Consider the following 23261-nt stretch of genomic DNA (forward strand, 5'->3'; position numbering starts at 1 on the left):
TTTTGGTTTGGCTGTGGTTGTGTCCAGATTGTGCGTCTGGATCGCACCATGGAGCAGATAGTCTTCCCCGTGCCCAACATCTGTGAGTTCCTCACCCAAGAGTCCAAGCTGCGCGTTTACTACACCACCGAGCGGGACGAGCAGGGCAGCAAGATCAATGACTTCTTCTTGAGCTCCGAGGAACTCTTTAATGAGATGAACTGGCAGAAGAAGCTGCGAGGGACTCAAGAGGCCACTACTGGTAACGAAAACGCAGTTCCCTGTGCGTCCTTTTCCCAACCTCTCTATATCTACTAGTTCTGGTTTTACACACCCTCTCCTGGCATCCTTCCAGGCGCTTAGGCCCGCACGCATGCAGGCACACACACACACACACACACACACACACACATGCATGCACGCAGCCACGCACGCAGCCACGCACGCACACGCACACACTCACACTCACACACTGTACTGTACTGAACCCTGGAGACATGAAGGAGGAGAGGGTTTGTAAAACCTTAAGTTATTAACGTGTATAAGATTGTCTATAGCATAAGTTAATTTAAAGACTAAGATATAGTCTTCTAAGACAAGGGTCTTCAACGGGAGGGTCCGGGACCCCTAGGGGGTCCTCAGAGTTACTACAGGGGGTCGTCCAAATCTTTGTGTGATAGCAACATTTCTTCTCCTTTTTTTATATGCATGCACTTGAACCATATTGTGTCCTTATCCTGAGACCTTTAGCCAAAAATAGCAGATCTACAAGCTCACAGCTATTTTCGGCATAGAGGTTTGGTGTAGAAGGGAAAAATAGCAGACTAAGTACAGAGGGAAAGGTCAAGTTTATTAAGTATTGACGGTTCAAGTGGTTAAATATCTGAAAACACAAATTGACATGAATCAAAATACACTGATGATCGTGCTGTCAAACAATGAAACTATATGGAATCTATGAACAGGTTGTGGGGGTCCCTGCTTCATCTCTCTCTCAACTAAGGGGTCCTTGGCCTGAAAACGTTGAAGACCTCTGGTCTAAGATATAGTCTTCCAAGGGATGTCTAAGGTTGTAATAAATTGTTTACTAACACTAACCAAAGTGATTTACAGTGAAATGTTAGGAATGCGTGTGTGCCTTGGTGTATTATTACTTCTATAGTTGTGTTTGATTGTCACATGCTTCAGGCCCATGCAAAAACATCTGTTCTCTCTGGAATGCACCACTGACTGTATGTCAACGTCGCACACGCAGGCTTCTGCAACATACCTTTTATAATGGAGAATGTAAAGTTAACGCCCCCTTATTTGTTCATAGTTAAAGACTTAGAAGGACAGATGCTGTTCCAGAGACAGTGGTCCTAACCTTCCCACTGTCATTTCCATTGTTGACATAATATTATTTATTTTATGTTCTGTCTGTGGTAAGGTGTATTTTTCATAATTGCATTTGGGTTTCAAACTCCCCTTCAACATGCGTTAGAAGGCAATCGTAGCCAATCAGGAGGGAATATGGGAAATGGGACAGATCCATGTTGATGACATGACTTAAGAGATACTGTGTAGCGCTTTGCGTGATTTTAGGCCAAAATCTGTAGGAGCAGTGTCCAAAAATGTGTTTTGCAAAACTCGGCCTCATGGTGGCGCTAGAAGAGGGCCATGTGAGAAATAAGGTGGCGGAGGTTGTGATTTGCCATCCAAGGAGTGTGTGTGCAAAGTTTGGCATGGATAGGGGCAACGGTGGCGGAGATTAGAGTATTGGCAAAAGTGTGACGTGGTGTGACGGACAGACAGACAGCCGGTGGAGCTTTTCATAACAACTTGCGACGCTAGTAACTTGCGACCTGACGGTCGCAATCATTTCGCAGGCATGATTTGTAAACTGTCACTTGGTGGCCGTCCAGGTTGTGCTAGCCCTCATCTGTGCCCTAGCAACTCCTATAGGCTGTTCATGACACCTGTTCAGCAGCACAGGGAGGGATAGTGTGTTCTTCCACATTTGTTTCGCCCTACCTACACCGTCCGGTGAAAAGAAGCGACTGGCGACTCCATGAGTACATGTGGTGGCTTATAGTAGGTGTTGGTAATAACAGGGTCTGTATCCAGGGGTAGAATAGAGGGTATGCACGTCCACTGGGACCCGCCACCCTAATCTAGACTGAGTGACAAAACATTGAGCAGCATGGAGTATTAGTGTTTTGAAGTGCTCGTTGCAAATCACTCAACGGTCCTGCATACCACCTGTTTATAAATTGCACATAATGCATGTTGATGTTCTGTTGTTGAAAACAAGCGCTTCCAAACTCTGAAATTAATCCCCTGCTCAGAATGTCTTGACAGAAAGTAGCTCATAACATGCCTATGGTGGATTTTTATGAAACAAAAATTTTGCAGATAGAAAGAGGATAATTCAAGGTTTCAGTACAGCCGCAATGTTGGTGAGTTTAACTTTGTTTAATACAATCATAAAGGACTTTTCTGTTTGGATGTATGGGCTGTCAATGGCAGAAATTAGTTTTTTGCCACTCAGTAGGTGTTCCCACATAACTTCCAGCAACAGTGATGTCACGCGCATACCCTCTATTGGCATAACGGCCAGTGGTCATCAAGCAAAGACTTGTCTTGTCCTTGGCAAATTTTAAGATTTTAAAGATTTATTTTTACATTATACAACATTACAACATTATAATGTTCTTATTTTGATCATAGGAACCAATTACTGAATGTCAGTCTCCAGGTTTTATTCAGAATATGTATGACACTTATTTACTACGACACTATGTCATATTAGGAGTTGGACTAGTAGTAGTGGTTCACAAATGTTTTATTTGTAAGGACCCCCTTACGGGTTTATGTGTTTGTACACGCTCAGAGTTACAGACCTGTTGTGGTCATTCAGGGCTAGCTCTTAATGTGTTTCTGGTAATATTTCTGACAAATATCCACCACAAGCCAACACGGCAATGACCCCTGATAATGACTAACTTGTAACATTTTTAAAAGATACAGGATAATAATTAAACACAAACCAAAAAGAAAAAAGGAAACCGTCATTTGGGAGGTTAGGTTCAGTTCAGGTTCACACCATGGAAACTGAGCACAGACTCACTATTGGGGAAGAGATGTTTACTGCAGAGAGATAACAAATGTAGTTACAAGGCAAGTGAGGCGAAGTTCTGTATCCTCTGCGGCTAAAGTCTGGAGTCAGCTGCTCTGACTTGACCCAAAGAAGGTTACGGTAGTCAGCCTGTCCCAGGGTTGATGCCGGGACTAGAGGTCAACCCAGGTCACACAGCTCCCGCTTGCCTCGAACCCACAGGGAAGAGAGAAAGAGGTGTAAAATGGAAACTGGAGGAACATGCTCATGATGTAATGTTTTTGTCTCAGATAGTGTGATACCTCCTAGCCGTGATGAAGCGAGCAAAAATGAATCCAAAACAGATTAACAGGGAGGAGTGGGAGAGAGCGAAAACAACAGCCGCTGGTGAAAGAAAAAGCTTGTAAGGGTCATGTGAAGTCCAGTCTACCTCATGATGGGCAATCCTCCTCCTATTGTTATTAACCAATGACATTCTCCCGTGTTGGTAAATAGCCAGCCCTGTTCTAGTTTCCCTTAGCGACAGCCAGGGCATGTCCTGGGTGACCTCCCCGCTGACTGCCTCTCCCTTGGCCAGCACGGCACAGTAAACGTGTGACTGCTTCCTTTGTCTCCTCAATGGGAGCGTGTTGTGGCCTGTCCCCTCGGCCAGGCCTGCAGGAGGTCAACACGTGATGCCGCAGCCTCTCTCTTATCTGAGTGAATCAGCAGCACAGCCGGAGACCATGTTGTTCCGTTGGTGCTAACAGCTAGTAACCACTTCTGTTGCCAAAAAGTCCCCACCCTCAGTTCTTCTTTTCTAATAAACAACATTAGCTAAAAAAAATAGCCCGATCTCCTGACTGACGCCTGCGTGCGCGCTGTGATTGGGAGTGTACCTAGTTTCGGATACATTCGCAACATGTTCAAAGTAATTGAAATCACCTGATATACAGTATACAGTATAAACAATTAAGGTGAAATTCACTGCAATAGATGAAAAATGTTAAACGCCTTGATTTTCTCCATTAAAAAAAAGCACTCAAAGGACAAGTGCATATCCCTTTTATTACAGTCACTAATGAATGGTTAAAGATATTTCAATGTCGCTAACTAACAGTACAACTGCACAACACACAATCTGATGTACAAATAGGTTTTTTATTTTGTCTCAGCTGAAATTAGTTTGTTTATTTAATGTCACATCTTCCAATTATCAATGCTGTTAGTATGCGATGATAAGGTATTGTATAGTGCATTTCCTGTGATGTGATATTCATTGATTCTGGTCACATGAAGTTTAAGTGAGTAGTAGTAAACTCATGATGTTTATAGTCGTAAACTCTGTTGCAGTACTTGTTGTTCCAGTCAGGCCTGTCACAATTATTACATAATCGCCTGGTCACAATTATTTAATGATAATCACAGCTATTTTTCATAATCATCATCCTCTCCATATATCAATTTAGCTGTTCGAAAACGTTCTTACATTTCTACACAATTTCAAGATGAATGGAAAGTGTCGATCTACAAGCTCACAATGCATCGCGCTGTGAGATTGTAGATCGTCTATTTTCACAAATTAGTAAGTAGAAAATGATTAAATATGGCCTACTTTGGCCATGGTACATTATCTATCTTGAATATTAGTTCCAGTCATTGTCAGTCATTTACTTTTAAACCCATTTAGGCCTAACCTATAGAATAGGGCTAAATCAGAAATTAGCCTACAAAACAAATATGTTGCATGCTGTACATGTACTGTAAGCCCCTCCCAAACAGCAAAATGTGTTCCCGGCCTGAATGGGTTAAGTTACTTGTCATTATCTGCCTCGTGCATTTTTTGTTTGGCATAAAAGGCTGATTTTTTAAAATTTTTATTTAGGTGTTGTTGTTTTTTGTTTTTTTTGATTGATTGATTGATTGAATACTTTATTAGCAGTTCACAGGGGGAAAAAGCACAGGAAAGTACTGTTCAATACAAGTCTGCCAAAAGGATTGAAACCCAAGAAAGCACTATGGCTTGTTTCCATTGGGGTCCTTTGTACTCAATTCACAACTAAGAGTAGGAAATGTTCTGACGTTCCCAATGATCAATGACAAAAGCACAATTAAATCGTTGATCGCAATTATTTGTATGACAATGAATGGTCAAGTAAATTGTAGGGATGGGACGATAAGCGATATTATCGTTTATCGTGATAAAAAACACTCATGATAATCGTATCGTGGAGATTTAATATATCGTGATATCGTCCTCCGTCATGCACTGGGATCAATCAATTCACCTTTTATTTTCCGAGCTGCATATCCGGTACCACTTAAACCCTCTATAATTGGTAAAATAAAAGGTACTTATAATGTACATACTCGATGCAGTCTTTTTTTCACTCTCTTTCAAATGTCTTTTCCAAAAGATTGCTGATCTACAAGCTCACAACGCGTCGCAACAGGATAATGGATTTTGATTATGGCGATCATATCGCGATTTCTTTTGTTACAATAATCGTGATATGAAATTTTCATATGGTCCCATCCCTAGTAAATTGTCACGATGGTGGCAGTGCATTAACCTGTGTGTGTGTGTGTGTGTGTGTGTGTGTGTGTGTGTGTGTGTGTGTGTGTGTGTGTGTGTGTGTGTGTGTGTGTGTGTGTGTGTGTGTGTGTGTGTGTGTGTGTGTGTGTGTGTGTGTGTGTGTGTGTGTGCCTCATGCAGCCCAGCCCATCCTCTACTGGTGCTCCAGGAACATGTCCTTCTGGAGCAGCATCTCCTTCAACCTGGCGGTGCTCATGAACGTGCTGGTTGCCTTCTTCTACCCTCTGGAGGGCATCCGCGGAGGTAAGGCACTTTCACCCCGTTTAAACCCTCTGCCCCGGCGACTGATCATCAGACTGTCTGACGTTTAAGGAGGCCAGATTGTAATCTCTGTCTCTATGTGGGTCTTGCGGCCAACACACAAGTGTGACTGTTAAAAAAACAGGAAATGAAATGGGTCTATGGGGTATATGTGCTTTTAAAGCAAAGGCACTCTAGCCAACAAGGGCGTTGGCTTTAGTACTATTTAGTACTTGATAACAAACCTGTACAGGGAAGTTGAATAAGGCAGCAAGTTGTCACTGCTGGTAAAGGAGTACTGTAGTTCACCCCCAAAGAACTTTTTTTCTATTGATTACTCACACCATGGAGACTTCAATTCAATAATATTTTTTTGCATTTGTCGCATTACTAAGACAAAAAATTGATTATAGTAAATTTCCCCCCATTGATTCCGGATGGGGACCCAAATAATCCGGAATCAATGGGGGTACATTTATTGTAATCAAATGATTGACTTATAGGAATGCGACAAAAAACAAAAAATATTATTGAACTCAAGTCTCCATGTAATCAATAGGAAAAAAAAGTCATTTTGGGGGTGAACTACTCCTTTAAGCTCTCTTTCCCCTCTTCTCATAGGTCTTGTGATACCGCTCTACTGTACTCAGATTTATTGCAATCACGTCACACACTCATGCCTGTTTGTTGATGTTGAGCATTAATTGGCCCGGGAGCCTATTAGCACAGCTTAAAGTCATTTTCTTTTTACCGTAGTACATTTGAACTAATCGATTTTTTGCAGCTCAAGTCCATGACTAAAATGGAATGTTATCTTGTGACTAATGGGGCGATGCAAAACAACACAAGTAAAATCTGTTTTTTTCCCCCACACAAGTACAAAATGGCATTCTATCTAAACGTAGACTTTAGTCAACCCACAGCAGTGTTGATGTGAGAGATCTGTGGTTGGTTAATGCCTGTGGTTTGGGTGTAGTCCTCACGCTCACATCTCCCCTAACTGAAGTGAGTTCCATCACACCTAAAGGTGTGATATAATGTAATCCAATCTGAACGCTTGGGCTTTTGCACTCGATGGCATCACAAAACCAGAGATCAGATTTACCTTTAACCCTGCAAGGCCCAGCGTTGCTTTTTGGCAACATTTTTTAAATCATTTAAAAAAAAAATTATAATTAGTTTTCCTGTTATTTTTTCACATTAACATCACCATTAAATCCTATTGTTTAGTATTACAATGCCATTGGCCACGATATTTGCATATAAATACCCCCCACAGAGACTGACATTCACACTTCCCAGAGAAGTTGAAATTCCAGCGTCTGGACGAACAACATCTCACTTTTTAACTGAAGCTATTCCTCACTAAAACATAAGTAAAATGCCTGTAATATTTTTTTTCGTGAACATTAGAATGTCTAGAACACGTGCATATGTTAATATTGTGAAAAATATCCCCAAAATGCAAATTAGAGCATGATTTATGATGTATGATTTATGGCTATAAAACCTTACAAAAACATTATTACTTTTTTTAAATTACATTTTCCTGTGATTAGGACTCGTACAACACCATCTGATTAAAAAAAAATGTGGCCAGTAGAAATTAATTTGGGTCTTGCAGGGTTAATCAGGTCGTGACCTGATTATTGATACCTGTTTCTGAGTGTGACACCCCGCATGTGACTTAACATGTTACCAGATTCCCTGTGTGTCATTCTTGCTCACAGCAGCAATGATGGGCTTATACTACTCATCTTCTGCACTTTCCATCTCATCTCATCACTCCTGTTAATTGGGTGCATGATGAGAGTGACGTGTGTACATGGACATATGTGTTTCTGTGAGACTTTGCTTCTGTGTGTGTGTGTGTGTGTGTGTGTGTGTGTGTGTGTGTGTGTGTGTGTGTGTGTGTGTGTGTGTGTGTGTGTGTGTGTGTGTGTGTGTGTGTGTGTGTGTGTTTGTGTATGCGTGCGTGCGCACTCACTTGTGTGCTGTGGTTACCTGCCAGAAACGTAACACCGTGCTGGAGCGTTTGGGCTCCCCTGGAAAATGACACCTGCCTGCCTGATAACAATGTGGATCCATGTCAACCTCTTAGTTCACGGGCTGTTCTTACATAATTTCCAGTGCTCTTTTACAACTCAGTGGTGTTTGGAAAACTACTAGGGAAATGGGGGTTACCTTACCGACCTGCCCAGTAAAGTCTAGACTATTGTGTTCTTTTAACTCTTGGGTCTTTTTACAACTTGGTAATAATGTATTTTTTTAAAGTCACCTCAAAGACAAACTACCCTTTTAAATTTTGCGCAAAATATTCTCTTACTCTAAACCTACATTGACATATACAGTAATGGCATGAGGTTCAAGTTCCGATTAAAAATTACTTTTTGAATTAAAAATTCAAATTACATGCTGAGAATTACCTACCAACTGCAAAACTATTACTTTTATAATGTGACCAGGTCCACATTATTTAAATGTGATCAAACCACCTAGCCGAGTAACATATAGTTATAGTATAGTAGATATAGTGTAACTAATATTGAAACATACTGTACATAGTTGAGTATAGACAATGGTAAAGGAACAGAAATATTGACGCACCCTCAATTTCAAAAGCTACTAAAACAGAATTACAGTAACTCATCATCACACGTGGATGCAGATTTACAATCTGCCGTCTGCTAGGTCAGCATGGTACCTGCAAGAGAGCACCTCACAGTCTCACCAATTCACAGGAAAAGGATATTGACTGTTTATGTAACATATCGACTGTTTATGTAACATACAGTGTAAGCGATACAACGACCGGGAGGTCTCGCACCAAACAATGGAATGTTGCAATGGAAGAATTTTACTGTAGTTGTCTTTGACATACAGTTGTAGTGGAGTTGCATGTTTCTGCTTGCTTTTTGCTGCCTCTTCCCCTTTTCTTCTTGGGTTTTTCTTGAGGGCAGTATTTGTGGTGATGTGTGAAGCCTCATTGTTCCAGGGCCAGAGTTGCAGAGAGAAGACTCACATTGTGACTTGCATATAAACTTTCAATTGTTCTGTCTGGGGTCAAGCGGCGAGATCCCTTTTGTTTGAACTTCCTCAGAGCAGTATGAGGAGGAGAGGGGGAAAATAATAAGTTGTTAGCTTAGTGCTAGATGCTTTCATGTGGTTGCTATTGCTATGGTCAAATGCATTGTGCAGCAGCTTAGCAGTTCATTCGAGGACATACTGTATTTGTCACTGTAAGACATGGGAATTGATGTTGGCTTCCAAATGCAGCTATAATATGAATATGAAAAAAATAAGACTATTATTACTGAATAGTCAATATTTAACTCGAACAAACACACAATTTACTCTGGTCTGGATGCGTTATCTGCTCATGTGATTTCTGTTAATATTCAAACCAACCCACTTGTAAACTTGAAATTATGTCAAGTGCTCCAGTTAACATTTATAGCAGCACGCTATCTGCGTGAGGGTTTGATGCTGAGACATTTAAAAAGAAAATATTGTTTCGTTGGCAGTGTGTGTATAGCCATATAATCAGCTCAGACATTATTCTGACAGCTGCGTGAGTCATTCACATGACTGACCCTGGATTTCCCCTGGAGGTGATTTGTTTGAACAAGTGGCTGCAGTTTGGAACACAGTACAGTGTTGGGCAGATGTGCAGAAGTCACAGAGAACCAGACAGTGCACCAGGCCGTGGACAACACGAAAGTGCGGCCCGATTCGGCCTATATTCTCCCAGAGAGGTGTGTTTACTTGGGGGCTTTAGGTCAGCAGAGCAGCAGTATGGAGAATGACTGCTGAAGGCACCTCCACTCTGCCCCTTTGAGCCTAACTTGTGACCATGAAAATAGGAGCAGACAGTAGAACTAGGTCAGCTGCATCACTATGCAGGGGAAGTTGGCTTAAAGGAGATTTTATCTAAATAAGCATTATTGTCCGTTTTGGCCGACCCGACCACAGCCCACAAACGGGAGCAGCGGGGCTTATGCAAATCCGCTTATTTATATGCCCCTTTCACGAGACTTCCGATTCCTATTGTGATTTTGAACGAGAGAACCGTCTTACGGCAGAATCTCAACAATGACGTAAGCCTGGAATATTATGTTGTTGCTACGTCTATAGTGTGCATATGAAGGGGCGATATGAGCCGATAAATTGATTTTAACAATGTAAGAAAGCCATTTAGACCTTAATTCTCCTTTAATGTAACCAGACGTGCAAAACCCCCCCATTTAATTAGTGCAAAACCGTGAGAGTGCAGAAATTGATCTGTAAAGCCTCTATCATAGTCACAGCCAGGTGAAGAGCTATCACCTTATCGCGGTGTAGTTTTCTAACTATCACCTAAAAATGTATAACAAATTCTAGGTGATAGCTAGAAAACTACACCGCAGCGAGGTGATAGCTCTTCACCTTGGACTATGATAGAGGCTTAAGGGTCCACTTGGGTGCATCTTCACAGTTACAAGGTATTTATTTACTGTTTTTCTGTTAACCACAAACCACTTCAAGTTACTTCAAATGTATCTCTCAGTGTTCTGGTGTCAGGGAAGAGTTAACGACCAATGTGCTTTTTGTCCTCCCACTGCAACAGAGTAAGCTATGTCGGAACCTTTTAAAAACATATGAACAGTGTTGAAAGCTGTCGGGGGGCTGACACCCTGCCCAACTCGGGCTCACTAGAACTTCCTTTGTGAATTTGTCCGTGGCCAAGAATATTTTTAGCCTACCAGGGTTATGTAACAAGTACCTGTCATGTGATCTCTACATGCAGAGATGTGGGGAATTCGGGCGGGAAAAGGGGCAAAGGTGGGAGTTGGTCAAAGTCCAGTGGTGGAAAAAGTACTCAAATGTTTTACTCAGTATCAATACCGCAATGTAGATATACTCTGTTACAAGTAAAAGTCCAGAATTCAAAATGTACTTGAGTTAAAGTATGAAAGTGTTGGCATCAAAATGTACTTAAAGTACCAAAAGTAAAAGTACAAAATGTTTGAAAATAGCAGATCTACAAGCTCACAATGCGTCGCATCGCGACCCGTTGTGAGCTTGTAGATCGGCTATTTTCAAATAGCCATGGTATAAAATAAGGGCTAAAGTGGTTTATGTATGTTTTATAATATTATAATTTACATCAGCAAAGTAACTAGCAACTCAAGGTTTCAAATAAATGTAGTGGAGTAAAAGTACAATATTTGGATCCGAGATGTAGTGGAGTAGAAGTAAAAGTATTGGAAATTGGAAAAGTAAATTACAAATACCCAAAGATTTTACTTAATTACATTACTTAAGTAAATGTACTTACCGGTAGTTACTTTCCACCACTGTCAAAGCCTTTGTGTGGAGCCTTGGAATACAGAATACCAGTGGTGTAAAGTAACTAAGTACATTTACTCAAATACTGTACTTAAATACATTTTTGAGGTATTTGCACTTTAGTTGAGTATTTCCAGTTTCCAATACGTTTACTTCTCGGATCCTAATATTGTACTTTTACTCCACTACAATTATTTGAAAACTTTAGTTACTAGTTACTTTGCAGATTATAATATTATAAAACATACATAAACCACTTTAGCCCTATTTTATACCCAGGCTGTTTGAAAATAGCCGATCTACAAGCTCACAATGCGATTTTCCAACATTTTGTACTTTTGCTTCTGGTGCTTTAAGTACATTTTGATGCAAATACTTTCATACTTTTACTCAAGTACATTTTGAATTCCGGACTTTGTAACAGTTACTTTTGCAGTCGGCATTGCAGTATTGATACTTTTACTTAAGTAAAACACGTGAATACTTTTTCCACCACTGCAGAATACCTGACTAACCTCACGTCCAACTGCACAAACCGCATGCACGCACACGAAAGTGTGTGTGGGTGAAAAGTGAAAATCTTGCTGTTCCACATTGGCTGGGACTTGGGACTTGGCATTGAGTCGGTGCCTGGCATGCTCGCATTAACGCTAACCCTCTGATGCGTCACCCTTACTGTTACATAAAAACATAAACACGTGCACAGCACACTCACAAAGTCCAAAAGCTGTGTCTGCTTTGCCTCATCTGGAAATGGAATGAATCTGGCTATGTTCCGCCAGTGAAAGTGTTTAGAAGGGCAGCCAGACGATAATACAATAAAACCTGATGATAATACCTGGTTCATTGCCTCTTTATCTGTAAGATATACTGTAGATGGATCCATCACTTTTAGACCTTGTGAGGGACGCACCTTGGACAGTTTAGCACAACATCTTGATATACAGCACAAACCTTTGATTGTTTTGACGAAAGTAAGAACTAGTATGTGTCTTGACCAAAACAGAGGTATTTCTTCTTTACTTCATTGCGTTATCCTTGACATGATAATGATAATGACTTTTATTTATATAGCACCTTTCAAAACAAAGTCACAAAGTGCTGTACAACATCATATAACAGAGCAAAGACAATCACTTATAAAACATAACGCAAAAAACACAAATCACAGAGCAACGCCACAACACAAATTGAATCACAAATCATAGATTAAAAAAAAATGGGTACTATCACATCACTACAATTGAGAAAAACATTTAGTAAATGAATATGTTTTAAGCAGTGATTTAAAAAGTGGCAGGGAAGCTGCTAACCTAAGGTGCACTGGCAGTGGGTGCCCGGGCAGCAAAAGCCCGGTCACCTCAGGTAACCATGTTGGTACGGTATGTATTTGTTGCAGTGTAGTTAGTTTGTTATGTCAAATAATAATAAAGTGTGAAATTCCCAGAATTCTATTAATGCGCTGGTTTGTCAAAAGACTCCCCTAATCCTTCACTTGACCCAAACGCCCCAGTGGTGCTCCTCGCACTCGATGGATGGATTGATGCCATTATTACCACTGACTTTTTTATTTAGACTGTATAGGTGAAATAGAGCTAGTTTTTAGAAAAAGCCGATTTCTAGAAGCGATGATTGCCCTGCGATGGGCTAATTTGTTGTTAGGCCAACTAAGGATAGACTACATCCCACAGCTGGGGGCACGGTTGAACTGTGACTAGTTCATTGTTCCAAATGAGGATAGTCACCATCTCATACCCCGCAGGCACACTCTGTGATATTTTCAAATCTGTCAATTTCTTTGTTACTATTTACACCAGCCCCCATAAGTCACATCTGACCATGAAAGATTGCAGTGGATCTTGGGAATGGACTTATTGTGTCTAAAAATACATATTTAGCCACTTGCATGCATGCCCCCAGGTTGGGGACATGCATGCAAATCAAAATCGTTAAAATCACAAAAACGATTGAAAGAAGTAAATGAAAACATTTTAACACTCATCTTTTCTTTTCTCTAAAGACTATTATCTAAAATATGAACCCTTGTTGTAAAAAACTAAAGTTGTCCTTTAAGGCACTGTGGCTGCAATGTTTACTCTACAGATATTCTTCTTACATCACCAAGGTCACACAGGTCTACTCTCTGATTTGAACCAAATATCTAAGCTGTGTGATGTACTGTATACATTTTGAGTTAAAACCATTAATATCAACCCATGTCCCTCTGCACTCTATTAATTATCACACCTGCCGATGGCTAGCCTGTCAGTCATTGGCTGTTCAGTGGTGCTGCAAAGTAACTAAGTACATTTACTCAAGTACTATACAAGTACTTGTACCTACAGTACAATTTTGAGGTACTTTTATTTTATTTACTTTCCATTTTTGTTACTTATACTCCACTACAATTACAATATTTGAATGCTTCAGTTACTTGTTACTTTGCAGATTTTATAATTAATACAAAACATAGATGAACCACTTAATACTAATCGTAAGAAGCTGATCTACAATGTGCAGTGTTGTGAGCTTGTAGATCTGCTGTTTATGAAAAAGCTTGTCATCTGCGATTTATCTGGTTCTCAAAATGTGGTTCAGGGAACCCTGGGGGTCCTTGAGGGGTTTCTAGGGGGTCCATCGCTGGTTCTCAAAGTATACGCACACACGCACGCACGCACACACACACACACACACACACACACACACACACACACACACACACACACACACACACACACACACACACACACACACACACACAAAAAACCTCCTCTGTTTTCCTATTGGCTGGTCTTTAAACAGCCGTAACTCCAGTTCGCAGCATGGTACCGTCTCGAAACTCGGTTACTGGACTTACACCACCAATAGAGACGAACTGTAATAGCTGAAGCTCCGCCCCCTCTGTCTTCCAAATGGCCGGGCTTTAAACAGACATAACTTCAGTTCCCAACATGCTACTGGTCTCGAACTTGTGTTGTTTGTTTGTTTATCCGTCCTCATGTTTTTATTTTATTTTGATTTAATTGTCCATACCGTTAAGTTCATAATAATAACACTGCTTGTCTGCATTGTGGTTCGATTACCATTTTACGTCAGTAACGCCTGCCATATTTACACATTTTTCTTCTCTTTGTTGTTGATAGGAAAGTGTTAGAATTATACTTTAGTCGTTATTTTTGTCTCGGATCTGTTGAAATAGTGAGGGACAGAAAATGCTCTGGGGCAGAGTTCTCCTCTGGCTACAAAATGATGTCACGGCTTAAAAGCCCCATAGCCATTGTTTTTTTGTCTAGAAGCGAGCCCACAATTGTTTCGAAGGAACAATATTTTCTAGTTAAAAATAAATGTTCTGATGTCACTCACACTGGCCAGCATTTGCTATAACTGTATGTATAATATATACTGCCAAATTTGGTAGAATTATAAATATTGTAGACCCAATATGAGGTACATTTATGGCTATAGGATGTTTACCACCTGCACCCACTCAAAATCAGCATACCTCGCGTCAGTAACATAGGCTATACTTGGATGATCGAGTGTCAACGACGGTGGAGTAGGGACGGGTGGGAAGGGGACGGGACTTTCAGAGATACTACTTAGGATCATGATGACTTGTATGTTTTCTATTGTTTGTATTGTATATATATTATTATTCATTTATGTTGACTGTTTTATTGTGTGTTTTCATAAATGTATAACATTTGATTTTGTGTGGAAAAAATGAGAAAAAAAGAGCATGCATTGTTGCATTTATTTCTGACTTAATGTGATTTTGCTCGAATAAAAAAACATTTGAAACACCCACTCAAAATCTCACTCCACAATCTCCATGGCCCTCAGGTACCCTGGATCCCCACCTGTCTGCCCTGCTGTGGGCAGCCATGCTGGTGTCCCTGGCGATCGTCATTGTCTTGCCTCAGCCCCACGGCATCAGAGCCCTCATCGCCTCCACCATCTTACGACTGATCTTCTTTGTGGGCCTGGAGCCTACCCTCTTCTTACTTGGGGCTTTCAATGTGAGTTTTTGTCTGTGTTTTGGGACGGGTCATGCAAATGATGTGCATGAGCATTTAATTAACATTGTGTTGTAAAGCAGAGGTTCTCAACCTTTTCAGGCCGTGACCCCCAAAATAATCGTATTTTAATTAGGGACCCCCCACCCTGACGAGCACTAAGAATTGAGGCATTACATTTTGTATAACACGGTTCTATTATGAAAATAGCAGATCGACATGCTCACAACGCCTCGCAACGTGAGCATGTAGATCGGCAATTTTCACAATTTCTGCCTCTATTATTTCGCAATTTGTTTAATTTGTCATTTTAGAGGTTTTAAAAAGTCCTTAAATTGTCACTTTAGAAATGTGCATATACCCTCTATACACTTAAACTTTGTTGGTTTGTTGACTGTTGAGAGAAAACAATGTTGCACATTAAGTTAATAATCTGGGGACCCCCCCAAAATAATTTGGGGACTGGGGTCCCGACCCACAGGTTGAGAACCACTGTTGTAAAGTGAAAGTGGTCCGCCTGTTTACATAGGGCCTCTCAGGGCAGCCCTCGGTTGCCCTGGACCTTAGGTTCAATGTCACTTGTACGTGCTAAGGGGTTTTCACATGACAGGAATTGAGTGCCGCATTCAATGCTGAAGTTGAATTGCATAACGTTGACGCACTAATTTCTGGGCATTACTGTTGCAACATAAGCCTTCACCATCAATACAGAATAGGTCACTCAGCCAGCCTAAACTAGATCAAAGCTCAAACGAGTTCAACTTTTAAGTGGCATTACTATGCAGGCGCGTCGAGTGGTACAGTGCATTACTGCCTTATGGCAAGTGTTGTTGGGCCTCAAATTCTCTACGTAGAAAATGTATTAATTAATTGAGTAATTATCATTTACAAGCAGCTCTAGAGTAGTTGTTGCGTATGAACCATGCAGAGCCCACGCCACCGGCTATGTTTGGGCTTAACACTCAAATCGCATGTACAGTTTAAAGCAGTGTTTCTCAAAGTGGATTCCAGGAACTCTGTAGGTTCCTTTATGGGGGTCTAAATTGACCCATTCAAGTCTGTAACTCTGTCAGCGTACAAATGGAACCAAATGAACCCTAACAGGTTCATTTGGTTCCATTTGTACACTGTCAGAGTTATGGGGAGACCTTGAAATGTCAAAGTTTGAGAAACAACTTTTCATAGACAGTAGGAGACTTTCTGTCTTTGTCTTTGACTGTGTTTCCTGCTCAATCTCAAACGTGGCTGTTGTTTCTACATGTTCCTGTGGTCGTGTGTCCCCCGGGGGCTACAGGTGTGTAACAAGGTCATCTTCCTCATGAGCTTTGTTGGGAACCGGGGGACGTTCACGCGGGGCTACAAAGCCATGATCATGGACGTGGAGTTCCTCTACCATCTGCTGTATCTGATCATCTGTAGCCTGGGGGTCTTTGTCCACGTCTTCTTCTACAGCCTGCTGGTGAGCCAGAGAGCGTATCTATGCCTGTTATCTGTGACACACACAAGCACATCGTAATAAGCACATTAAAGCACATGGCACGACTGCAATAATGCAACTCAATTAGATTGACCCACGGTCACCTTACTCTACCTTATACGCACACACACACACACACACACACACACACACACACACACACACACACACACACACACACTATTATATCATTATTAACCATTTAAGCACTATGTTATACTTCAACAAGTAATGGTGTCACCCAAAATTTGCTGCCGACAAGTTGTGAGCTCGTAGATACATTTTTCAAGATTGTTGCAAATCGTCACTGTCGGGCAGAAACCTTGTTTCTCTCCAGGTTTCAAATGTGTATGTTTTTTCGTGAAGTAAAAGCCCTGCTTCATCATACAAGACTGTCTCACAAAGCTAGTGAAAATAGCAGATCTACAAGATCTTGTAGATCGTCTATTTTCACTAGTTTAAATCATTTTTTAAATGATAAATACAAAAGGAACGGTTTTGGACATACAAGGTTTCCACCCGACAACGACGAAACAACGATTTGGGTAAAACAGGGACCCCAAGTTGAAAGTGGCTAAAGTGCCAGTCTCCCCCTCTGTAATGCCCAGCTGTTTGACCTGGTGTACCGGGAGGAGACCCTCCTCAACGTCATAAAGAGCGTGACCCGCAACGGCCGCTCCATCGTCCTGACGGCCGTGCTGGCCCTCATCCTCGTCTACCTCTTCTCCATCGTGGGCTACATCTTCTTCCAGGACGACTTCATCCTGACCGTGGACAGGATACCCAACAAGACCCTTGGTAGGTTCGCGACCGCGTATTTCCAGGTGAACCTAAGCGCAATGGTGGGGGCTTGAGAGTGTGGGGAACACGCACCACTGACTATTGCTGATGATGGAGAGGTTATATAGCTTAGCCTTTATGTATTGAGAAAGAGGCACTCTTGCCGATTTAGTAAGAGACTCGTCGCCAATTGCAAGATATTTAAAAGTTATTTGGGGCCATGATGATAACCTTTTCTTCCCACAACTAGACTAAGGATTTATATTGCCTGTGTTATTCTTTACAACCACAATTATTCACGTGTGGCAAGATCGCGGTTCCACTAGTTTTTGGTAGCCTATAATAGTGTAGGCTTAGAAGCCTTTTCAGAAGTTAATTTAATGTTTTCCATTTAATGATTTCCTTTATTGTCATCTTCCGCTAATGCACACAACTGTTTTCGCCAGGTTTTAAGGTCTTATTTTAGTTGTTTCTCATAAGCTCGCGACCCTCCTTGCCCATCGGCCCCCACCTTTGCGCACAGGTTCACCGGGAAATACGCGGTCGCGGTAGGTTCACAGAGACTTCTATGGCAGACTTCTATGGCTATACAGTACGTCCCGTCTGAGTCACATGACACTCCCTTGACTGGAATGAACCCAATTCACCCGCCCTCGGTGACCTCATGCGAGTTCAAGCTGAAAAGCAGCATGTATTTCTGCACAGCGTTGCAGATTATCCCAGCCGACCCCAAGCGTCTGTAAAAATACACAGTTAATGGTGAAAATGTTGCCTTGTAAAGGAAGATAATAAATGTTTTTAAAGTTTAAAGTAGATGCATTTTATTATGCTAAAGTAACTTGTGCCACGTGTTACATGTAACCACTTTGCAAGTACGGTATATACACAATAAGTCAGGGGTCTTCAACAGGGGGTCTGGGGGGGTCCTCAGAGTTACTACAGGGGGTCCTCCAAATCTTTGAGTGATAGAACATTTCTTTTTCTCTTTTTTTATATTAACCACTTGAACCCTATAGCGTCCATATTCTGAGTACCTTTGCCGAAAATAGCAGATCTACAAGCTCACAACGCGGTTTGGTGTAGAGGGGAAAAAGAGCAGACTAAGTACAGAGTAAAAGGTCAAGTTTATTAAGTATTGACGGTTCAAGTGGTTAAATATCTGAAAACACAAATTGACATGAATCCAAAATACACTGATGATTGTGCTGTCAAACGATGAAACTATATGGAATCTATGAACAGGTTGTGGGGGTCCCTGCTTCATCTCTCTCTCAACTAAGGGGTCCTTGGCCTGAAAACGTTGAAGACCCCTGCAATAAGTGATTGGTTTTCTCATTGCACAAGGATTTTCTAATCAAAGAGCTTATTTGTGTCCTTAAAATGAAGTACATTTTGTTCTGTTACTGTCTTGCCCATGAGAAGAGCACGGTGCCAGTATGGTGGGAGAGTTCCTCTCTGGCGGAGTCTGTCGGAAAGAGAATGGAGAGAACTGCTCAGCAGATGCTGTGGTGGATGGTAAGTGTGTTAGAGTCTGTCCTATGAATGTATGCATATATAGACTGCACACTGAGTTGGAGCGAGGTGCAAGAGGCATTGTGAGTGACTGAGTCACCAAAGGGTTCATTTGAGTGTGAGTTCACAAGTCGTGGAAATATTTCTCAACACGTGTGTATATGCATTTTATGTATATGTGTATGCATATAAATAGGTATATATCGGATGACTCGGCTGAAGGACCTCAGCCGGAGGAGCTACTTCTTCCCAGAGTCTTGGTTAGCTGTATAAATCCGGGCAGCCGGTTGATCATGGGATTACACATGTTCTGGTGGGGACCAGGGGCTGCTGCGTGCAGCATAGGGGGCTTACATTCCTTGTGTGTCTAGGACTGGGGCTGAGGTGGTTGGGGGGAGGTCAGGGGTTAATTACTGTCAAGCACATGCAGGTCATAGGGTTTTCTCAGCCAGGGCATGGAAGTCTTCTCACCACAACCAGTGGGTTACTGCAAAACCGACTGACCTCTGTAGAAAACACCATCATGAACCCATGCACCTTGATGTGATCGTCCAACCATGTAAATTCCACAAAGCGTCTGGAGCATGACCTTACCGAGGCTTCTTTATCCATCACCACCATGCCCTGCTAATTATGCTGGTCTGCTGACTTGTTTTCGTGGTGATGATTCGGGAAAATTCCCAACGGGACGTCCAGTTGCCTCCCGTTTGGCGAAAGCATAATAACATAAACCATAAACGTCGGCCCAAAATGTATGCTAATATGTCGGGCCGGGCCAAGCCTCAGGTTCTGTGAAAAGATTATGATAATCTATATTTGGTAACCCCAAAAATGAATGTCAACTGCCTCTAGCTGCCTAATGGTAAGGCCGACAGAAATGGCAGTGGATGTGTTGGATGCAGCTCAAAGTATAACTTTACTCGGTTATCTATTTTGTCGCCGTCCGACCTTCCTAGTCTGTATTATTAAAGAAAAACGGGCGACAATGGGCAAAACTCAATTGAAAATTGGCAATCGAAAATTGGTGATCGAAAATTGGCGATCGAAAGTCCGTTTTGAAGATGTCTTGGCCATTATCTCTGGAACAGAATGTTCAATCTGCTCAGTTCAATGCTTGTTGGATGCGTGACTTTAAGGACATTAAGCGCATAATGACACCTTTTTGTGTTTTCTGGCCTGAAAGTATGGTAATTGTACGGGCCGAGCCTCAGGCCAGCACAGTAGGGCCCAGTTAGGGCCGGGCCCCGTTGAGAACTCTAATATCATATATGTCATACATGGAGACCGTTCGACCAGCTGAATTCAGTCGGAATTGCAGTTATAAAAGATTATAAAAGAGTCCCCATTTATTGAGTACTCTGATGTCATCAATAACAAGTCATATTACCATCTGGCCTGGACTCCATATTTGGGCATGGCTAACACAGAACATGGGGAAACAATGCACCTCAACAATTCAAATTGACACTGTTAGAAATACTTAATGTGGTTGCCTATAGGGTAACCACACTTCTATACGTCACCTTTATGCTGCTTCCTCATTGGCTAAAAGTTATTCCATAAAGTAAACCCATTGACTTGATTTGGAAAATGCAAAAACGGCAACTGCACTCGCATTTTCACAGAATTGCATCTTTCTAGTTTCTGTTGTTTGTGATGTCCACAATCAACCTAACATCGACATGATGGAACTTTATCTATCTATATCTGGATTCTATTTCTGGTATATTGGTAGGGATGCTGAGCAAATAGAGCGGACCAGGCTTTATGTTCCATTTATTTTACATTGTGACGCATGCTAACGCGTTGCTGTCCCTTCATAGCTACCCTCGCCACCCAGCCAACAGCGATGGTCATCGAGGAGAAGGAGCGAGTGTGTGACTCTCTGATCATGTGCATTGTGACCGTGTTGAGTCACGGCCTGAGGAGCGGAGGAGGGGTCGGGGATGTCCTGCGGAGGCCATCCAAGGAGGTACAGCATCAATGCACCCTACTAATCCAGACTTTTTTTTTTATTTTTTATACTTTTTATTGCAATAATTTCAGTTTTACATTTCATATTTCACATTTTATATCCATATATGCAATTATTTTCTTTTCTCCTTTTTTTTTTTTTTTTTTACATCTACTACTAATCCAGACTGAGCAGTCTTTCTCAAACTTTTTCATGTCAAGGACCCCCAAATTAATTATATATTATATATTTGTGTTTGTGTATTAAAAATTCGGAAATAGAGGCTGACAAACAGCCAGAAAGGTCATGCACATCCAAGGCCATGTACCGTAGGCTGGGTGCTGGACTAAAAGTAGTTTACAATAAATAAGAAAAAGAGTCTGCACACCAAATTTGCTGCTCCCAGTTCAGAGTTTACTTAGGTAACCTTTTCAAGCCTGATGGCTCTTCCTCAGACCCACTTAGGTAACGTTTTCAAGCCTGATGGCTCTTCCTCAGACCCACTTAGGTAACGTTTCGAGCCTGACGGCTCTTCCTCAGACTTCCTCAGGTCTGAGGAAGAGCCGTCAGGCTCGAAACCTTACCTAAGTAAACTCTAAACTGGGAGCAGCAAATTTGGTGTGCAGACTCTTTCTTATTTTTTTTGTATTCAAATTCCGAACAATCCAAGTTTTTTGAAAATAGCAAGTCCTACCTGCTCACAACGCATGTGAAAATAGATCAGATATTTTCAAATAGCTGATGTATATACACGTTAGGTTTAAAGTGGTTACAAGGTAACCTGTAACCAGCAATCTAGCTGGGGACACCCTGGAACCCCCAAGACTTTATTTTCTGTTTTTATTCCTAATGCTCTCAACCAAACCATGTGCGGGGTTGCGGTTTGAAATGATATGTTACGCCTTAGCAACAGCTACACTATGACAACCTGGAGGACTGGCAGTTTGAGCTGGGCAGCAGCCAGCAGGTCTCTTCTAGCTAGCAGGTGGGTGTGCCAACAGGACTGACCAAAATAGTGTTTCAATTTTGAATTTGACGTTCAAAATGCACTTACAGTATTTGTCAAAATGCATCTGGAGTCTGGAGTCAATGTTTAGCATTGAATTCAATTCCCAGCCGAAAAACATGAAAACCAGAAACTGTAGGGGGCTTTAAATCAGACTAATCTACTGTAAGTGCTGTTCTATATTATGTGCATGTTCAAAAATGTGAATATTGGAAATAAAGAAAATAGCAATACTGCTGTACTGTGTATATACACATAATTTAAACACACACACACACACACAAACACACACACACACACACACACACACACACACACACACACACACACACACACACACACACACACACACACACACACACACACACACACACTGTATAGAGAGAATAATTATAGTATAGTTGTATAGCGAGATAGAGTAATTATAGTATAGTTGTATAGAAAGATAGAGTAATTATAGTTTAGTATTTATCTTCTTCGTTGTTGATGGATCTCCTTTCATGTCTCACATCAACGTATTCCTCGTTTTGGCGTCGACAGGAACCCTTGTTTGCGGGCAGAGTCATCTTCGACCTCCTGTTCTTCTTCCTGGTCATCATTATTGTCCTCAACCTCATCTTTGGTGTCATCATCGACACCTTCGCCGACCTGAGGAGCGAGAAGCAGAAGAAGGAGGAAGTCCTGAAAACGACGTGCTTTATCTGTGGTGAGGACAGGGGCGTCACAAGGGGGGGGGGGGGGGGTAGTGGGACTGAGTTACTAGGGCCGAAGGTAGATCTACTCTGTGCCACAGCGTGGCACCGAGTGCCGCGCTGCGAGCTTGTAGATCTGCTATTTTTGAAAAGTCGTGAAAATGTGTGCAAATCTTTGAATATGTGTATTTTTTAAGCGAACATTTGTAACTCAAAGTTTGCTTCTGGGTGGTCCCTGGAACTAAATATTTTGAGATGGGGGTCCGTGGCCAAATACATCTCATTTTGGGGGTCCTTCACATGAAAACGTTTGAGCACCACTGACAGAAACATTACTTTTTTTTTTCTTTTTTTTTTTAAACCTTAGAAAGATTTGAAATTTTCAAAGACGTTTAAAAATAAATAGTAGATCTACAAGCTCACAGCGCGGCACTCGGTGCCACGCCGTGAGCTTGTATATCTGCTATTTTTCAATAGTTAAAAATAATGCGTTCCCAGTCTAAATGGGTTAAACCCCCCTCCCCCTATGAAGAAAATTCATGGGGGCCCCGCAGTGAATCCTTGTACCCAGGGCCCAGAATTTGGTGCGACACCCCTGGGTGAGG

At 41.6% G+C, this 23261-nt stretch overlaps 1 protein-coding gene across 1 annotated transcript in view; it reads left to right on the forward strand.

Moving 5' to 3' along the window:
* The window catches only part of itpr1b (inositol 1,4,5-trisphosphate receptor, type 1b), a gene marked incomplete at its 5' end in the record, with an annotated part of 169701 nt that overhangs the window by 130171 nt on the left and 16269 nt on the right, over positions 1–23261 (forward strand). The window contains 8 exons of the mRNA XM_080728342.1: positions 28–241; positions 5772–5894; positions 15063–15238; positions 16530–16694; positions 17321–17510; positions 18915–19007; positions 20828–20976; positions 22505–22670. Coding sequence (XP_080584468.1) covers positions 28–241; positions 5772–5894; positions 15063–15238; positions 16530–16694; positions 17321–17510; positions 18915–19007; positions 20828–20976; positions 22505–22670 — 1276 coding nt within the window. The remainder of the gene's footprint in view (positions 1–27; positions 242–5771; positions 5895–15062; positions 15239–16529; positions 16695–17320; positions 17511–18914; positions 19008–20827; positions 20977–22504; positions 22671–23261) is intronic.

Source organism: Nannobrachium achirus, assembly GCF_963921795.1.
Source record: "Nannobrachium achirus genome assembly, chromosome: 6".
Classification (NCBI taxonomy): domain Eukaryota; kingdom Metazoa; phylum Chordata; class Actinopteri; order Myctophiformes; family Myctophidae; genus Nannobrachium; species Nannobrachium achirus.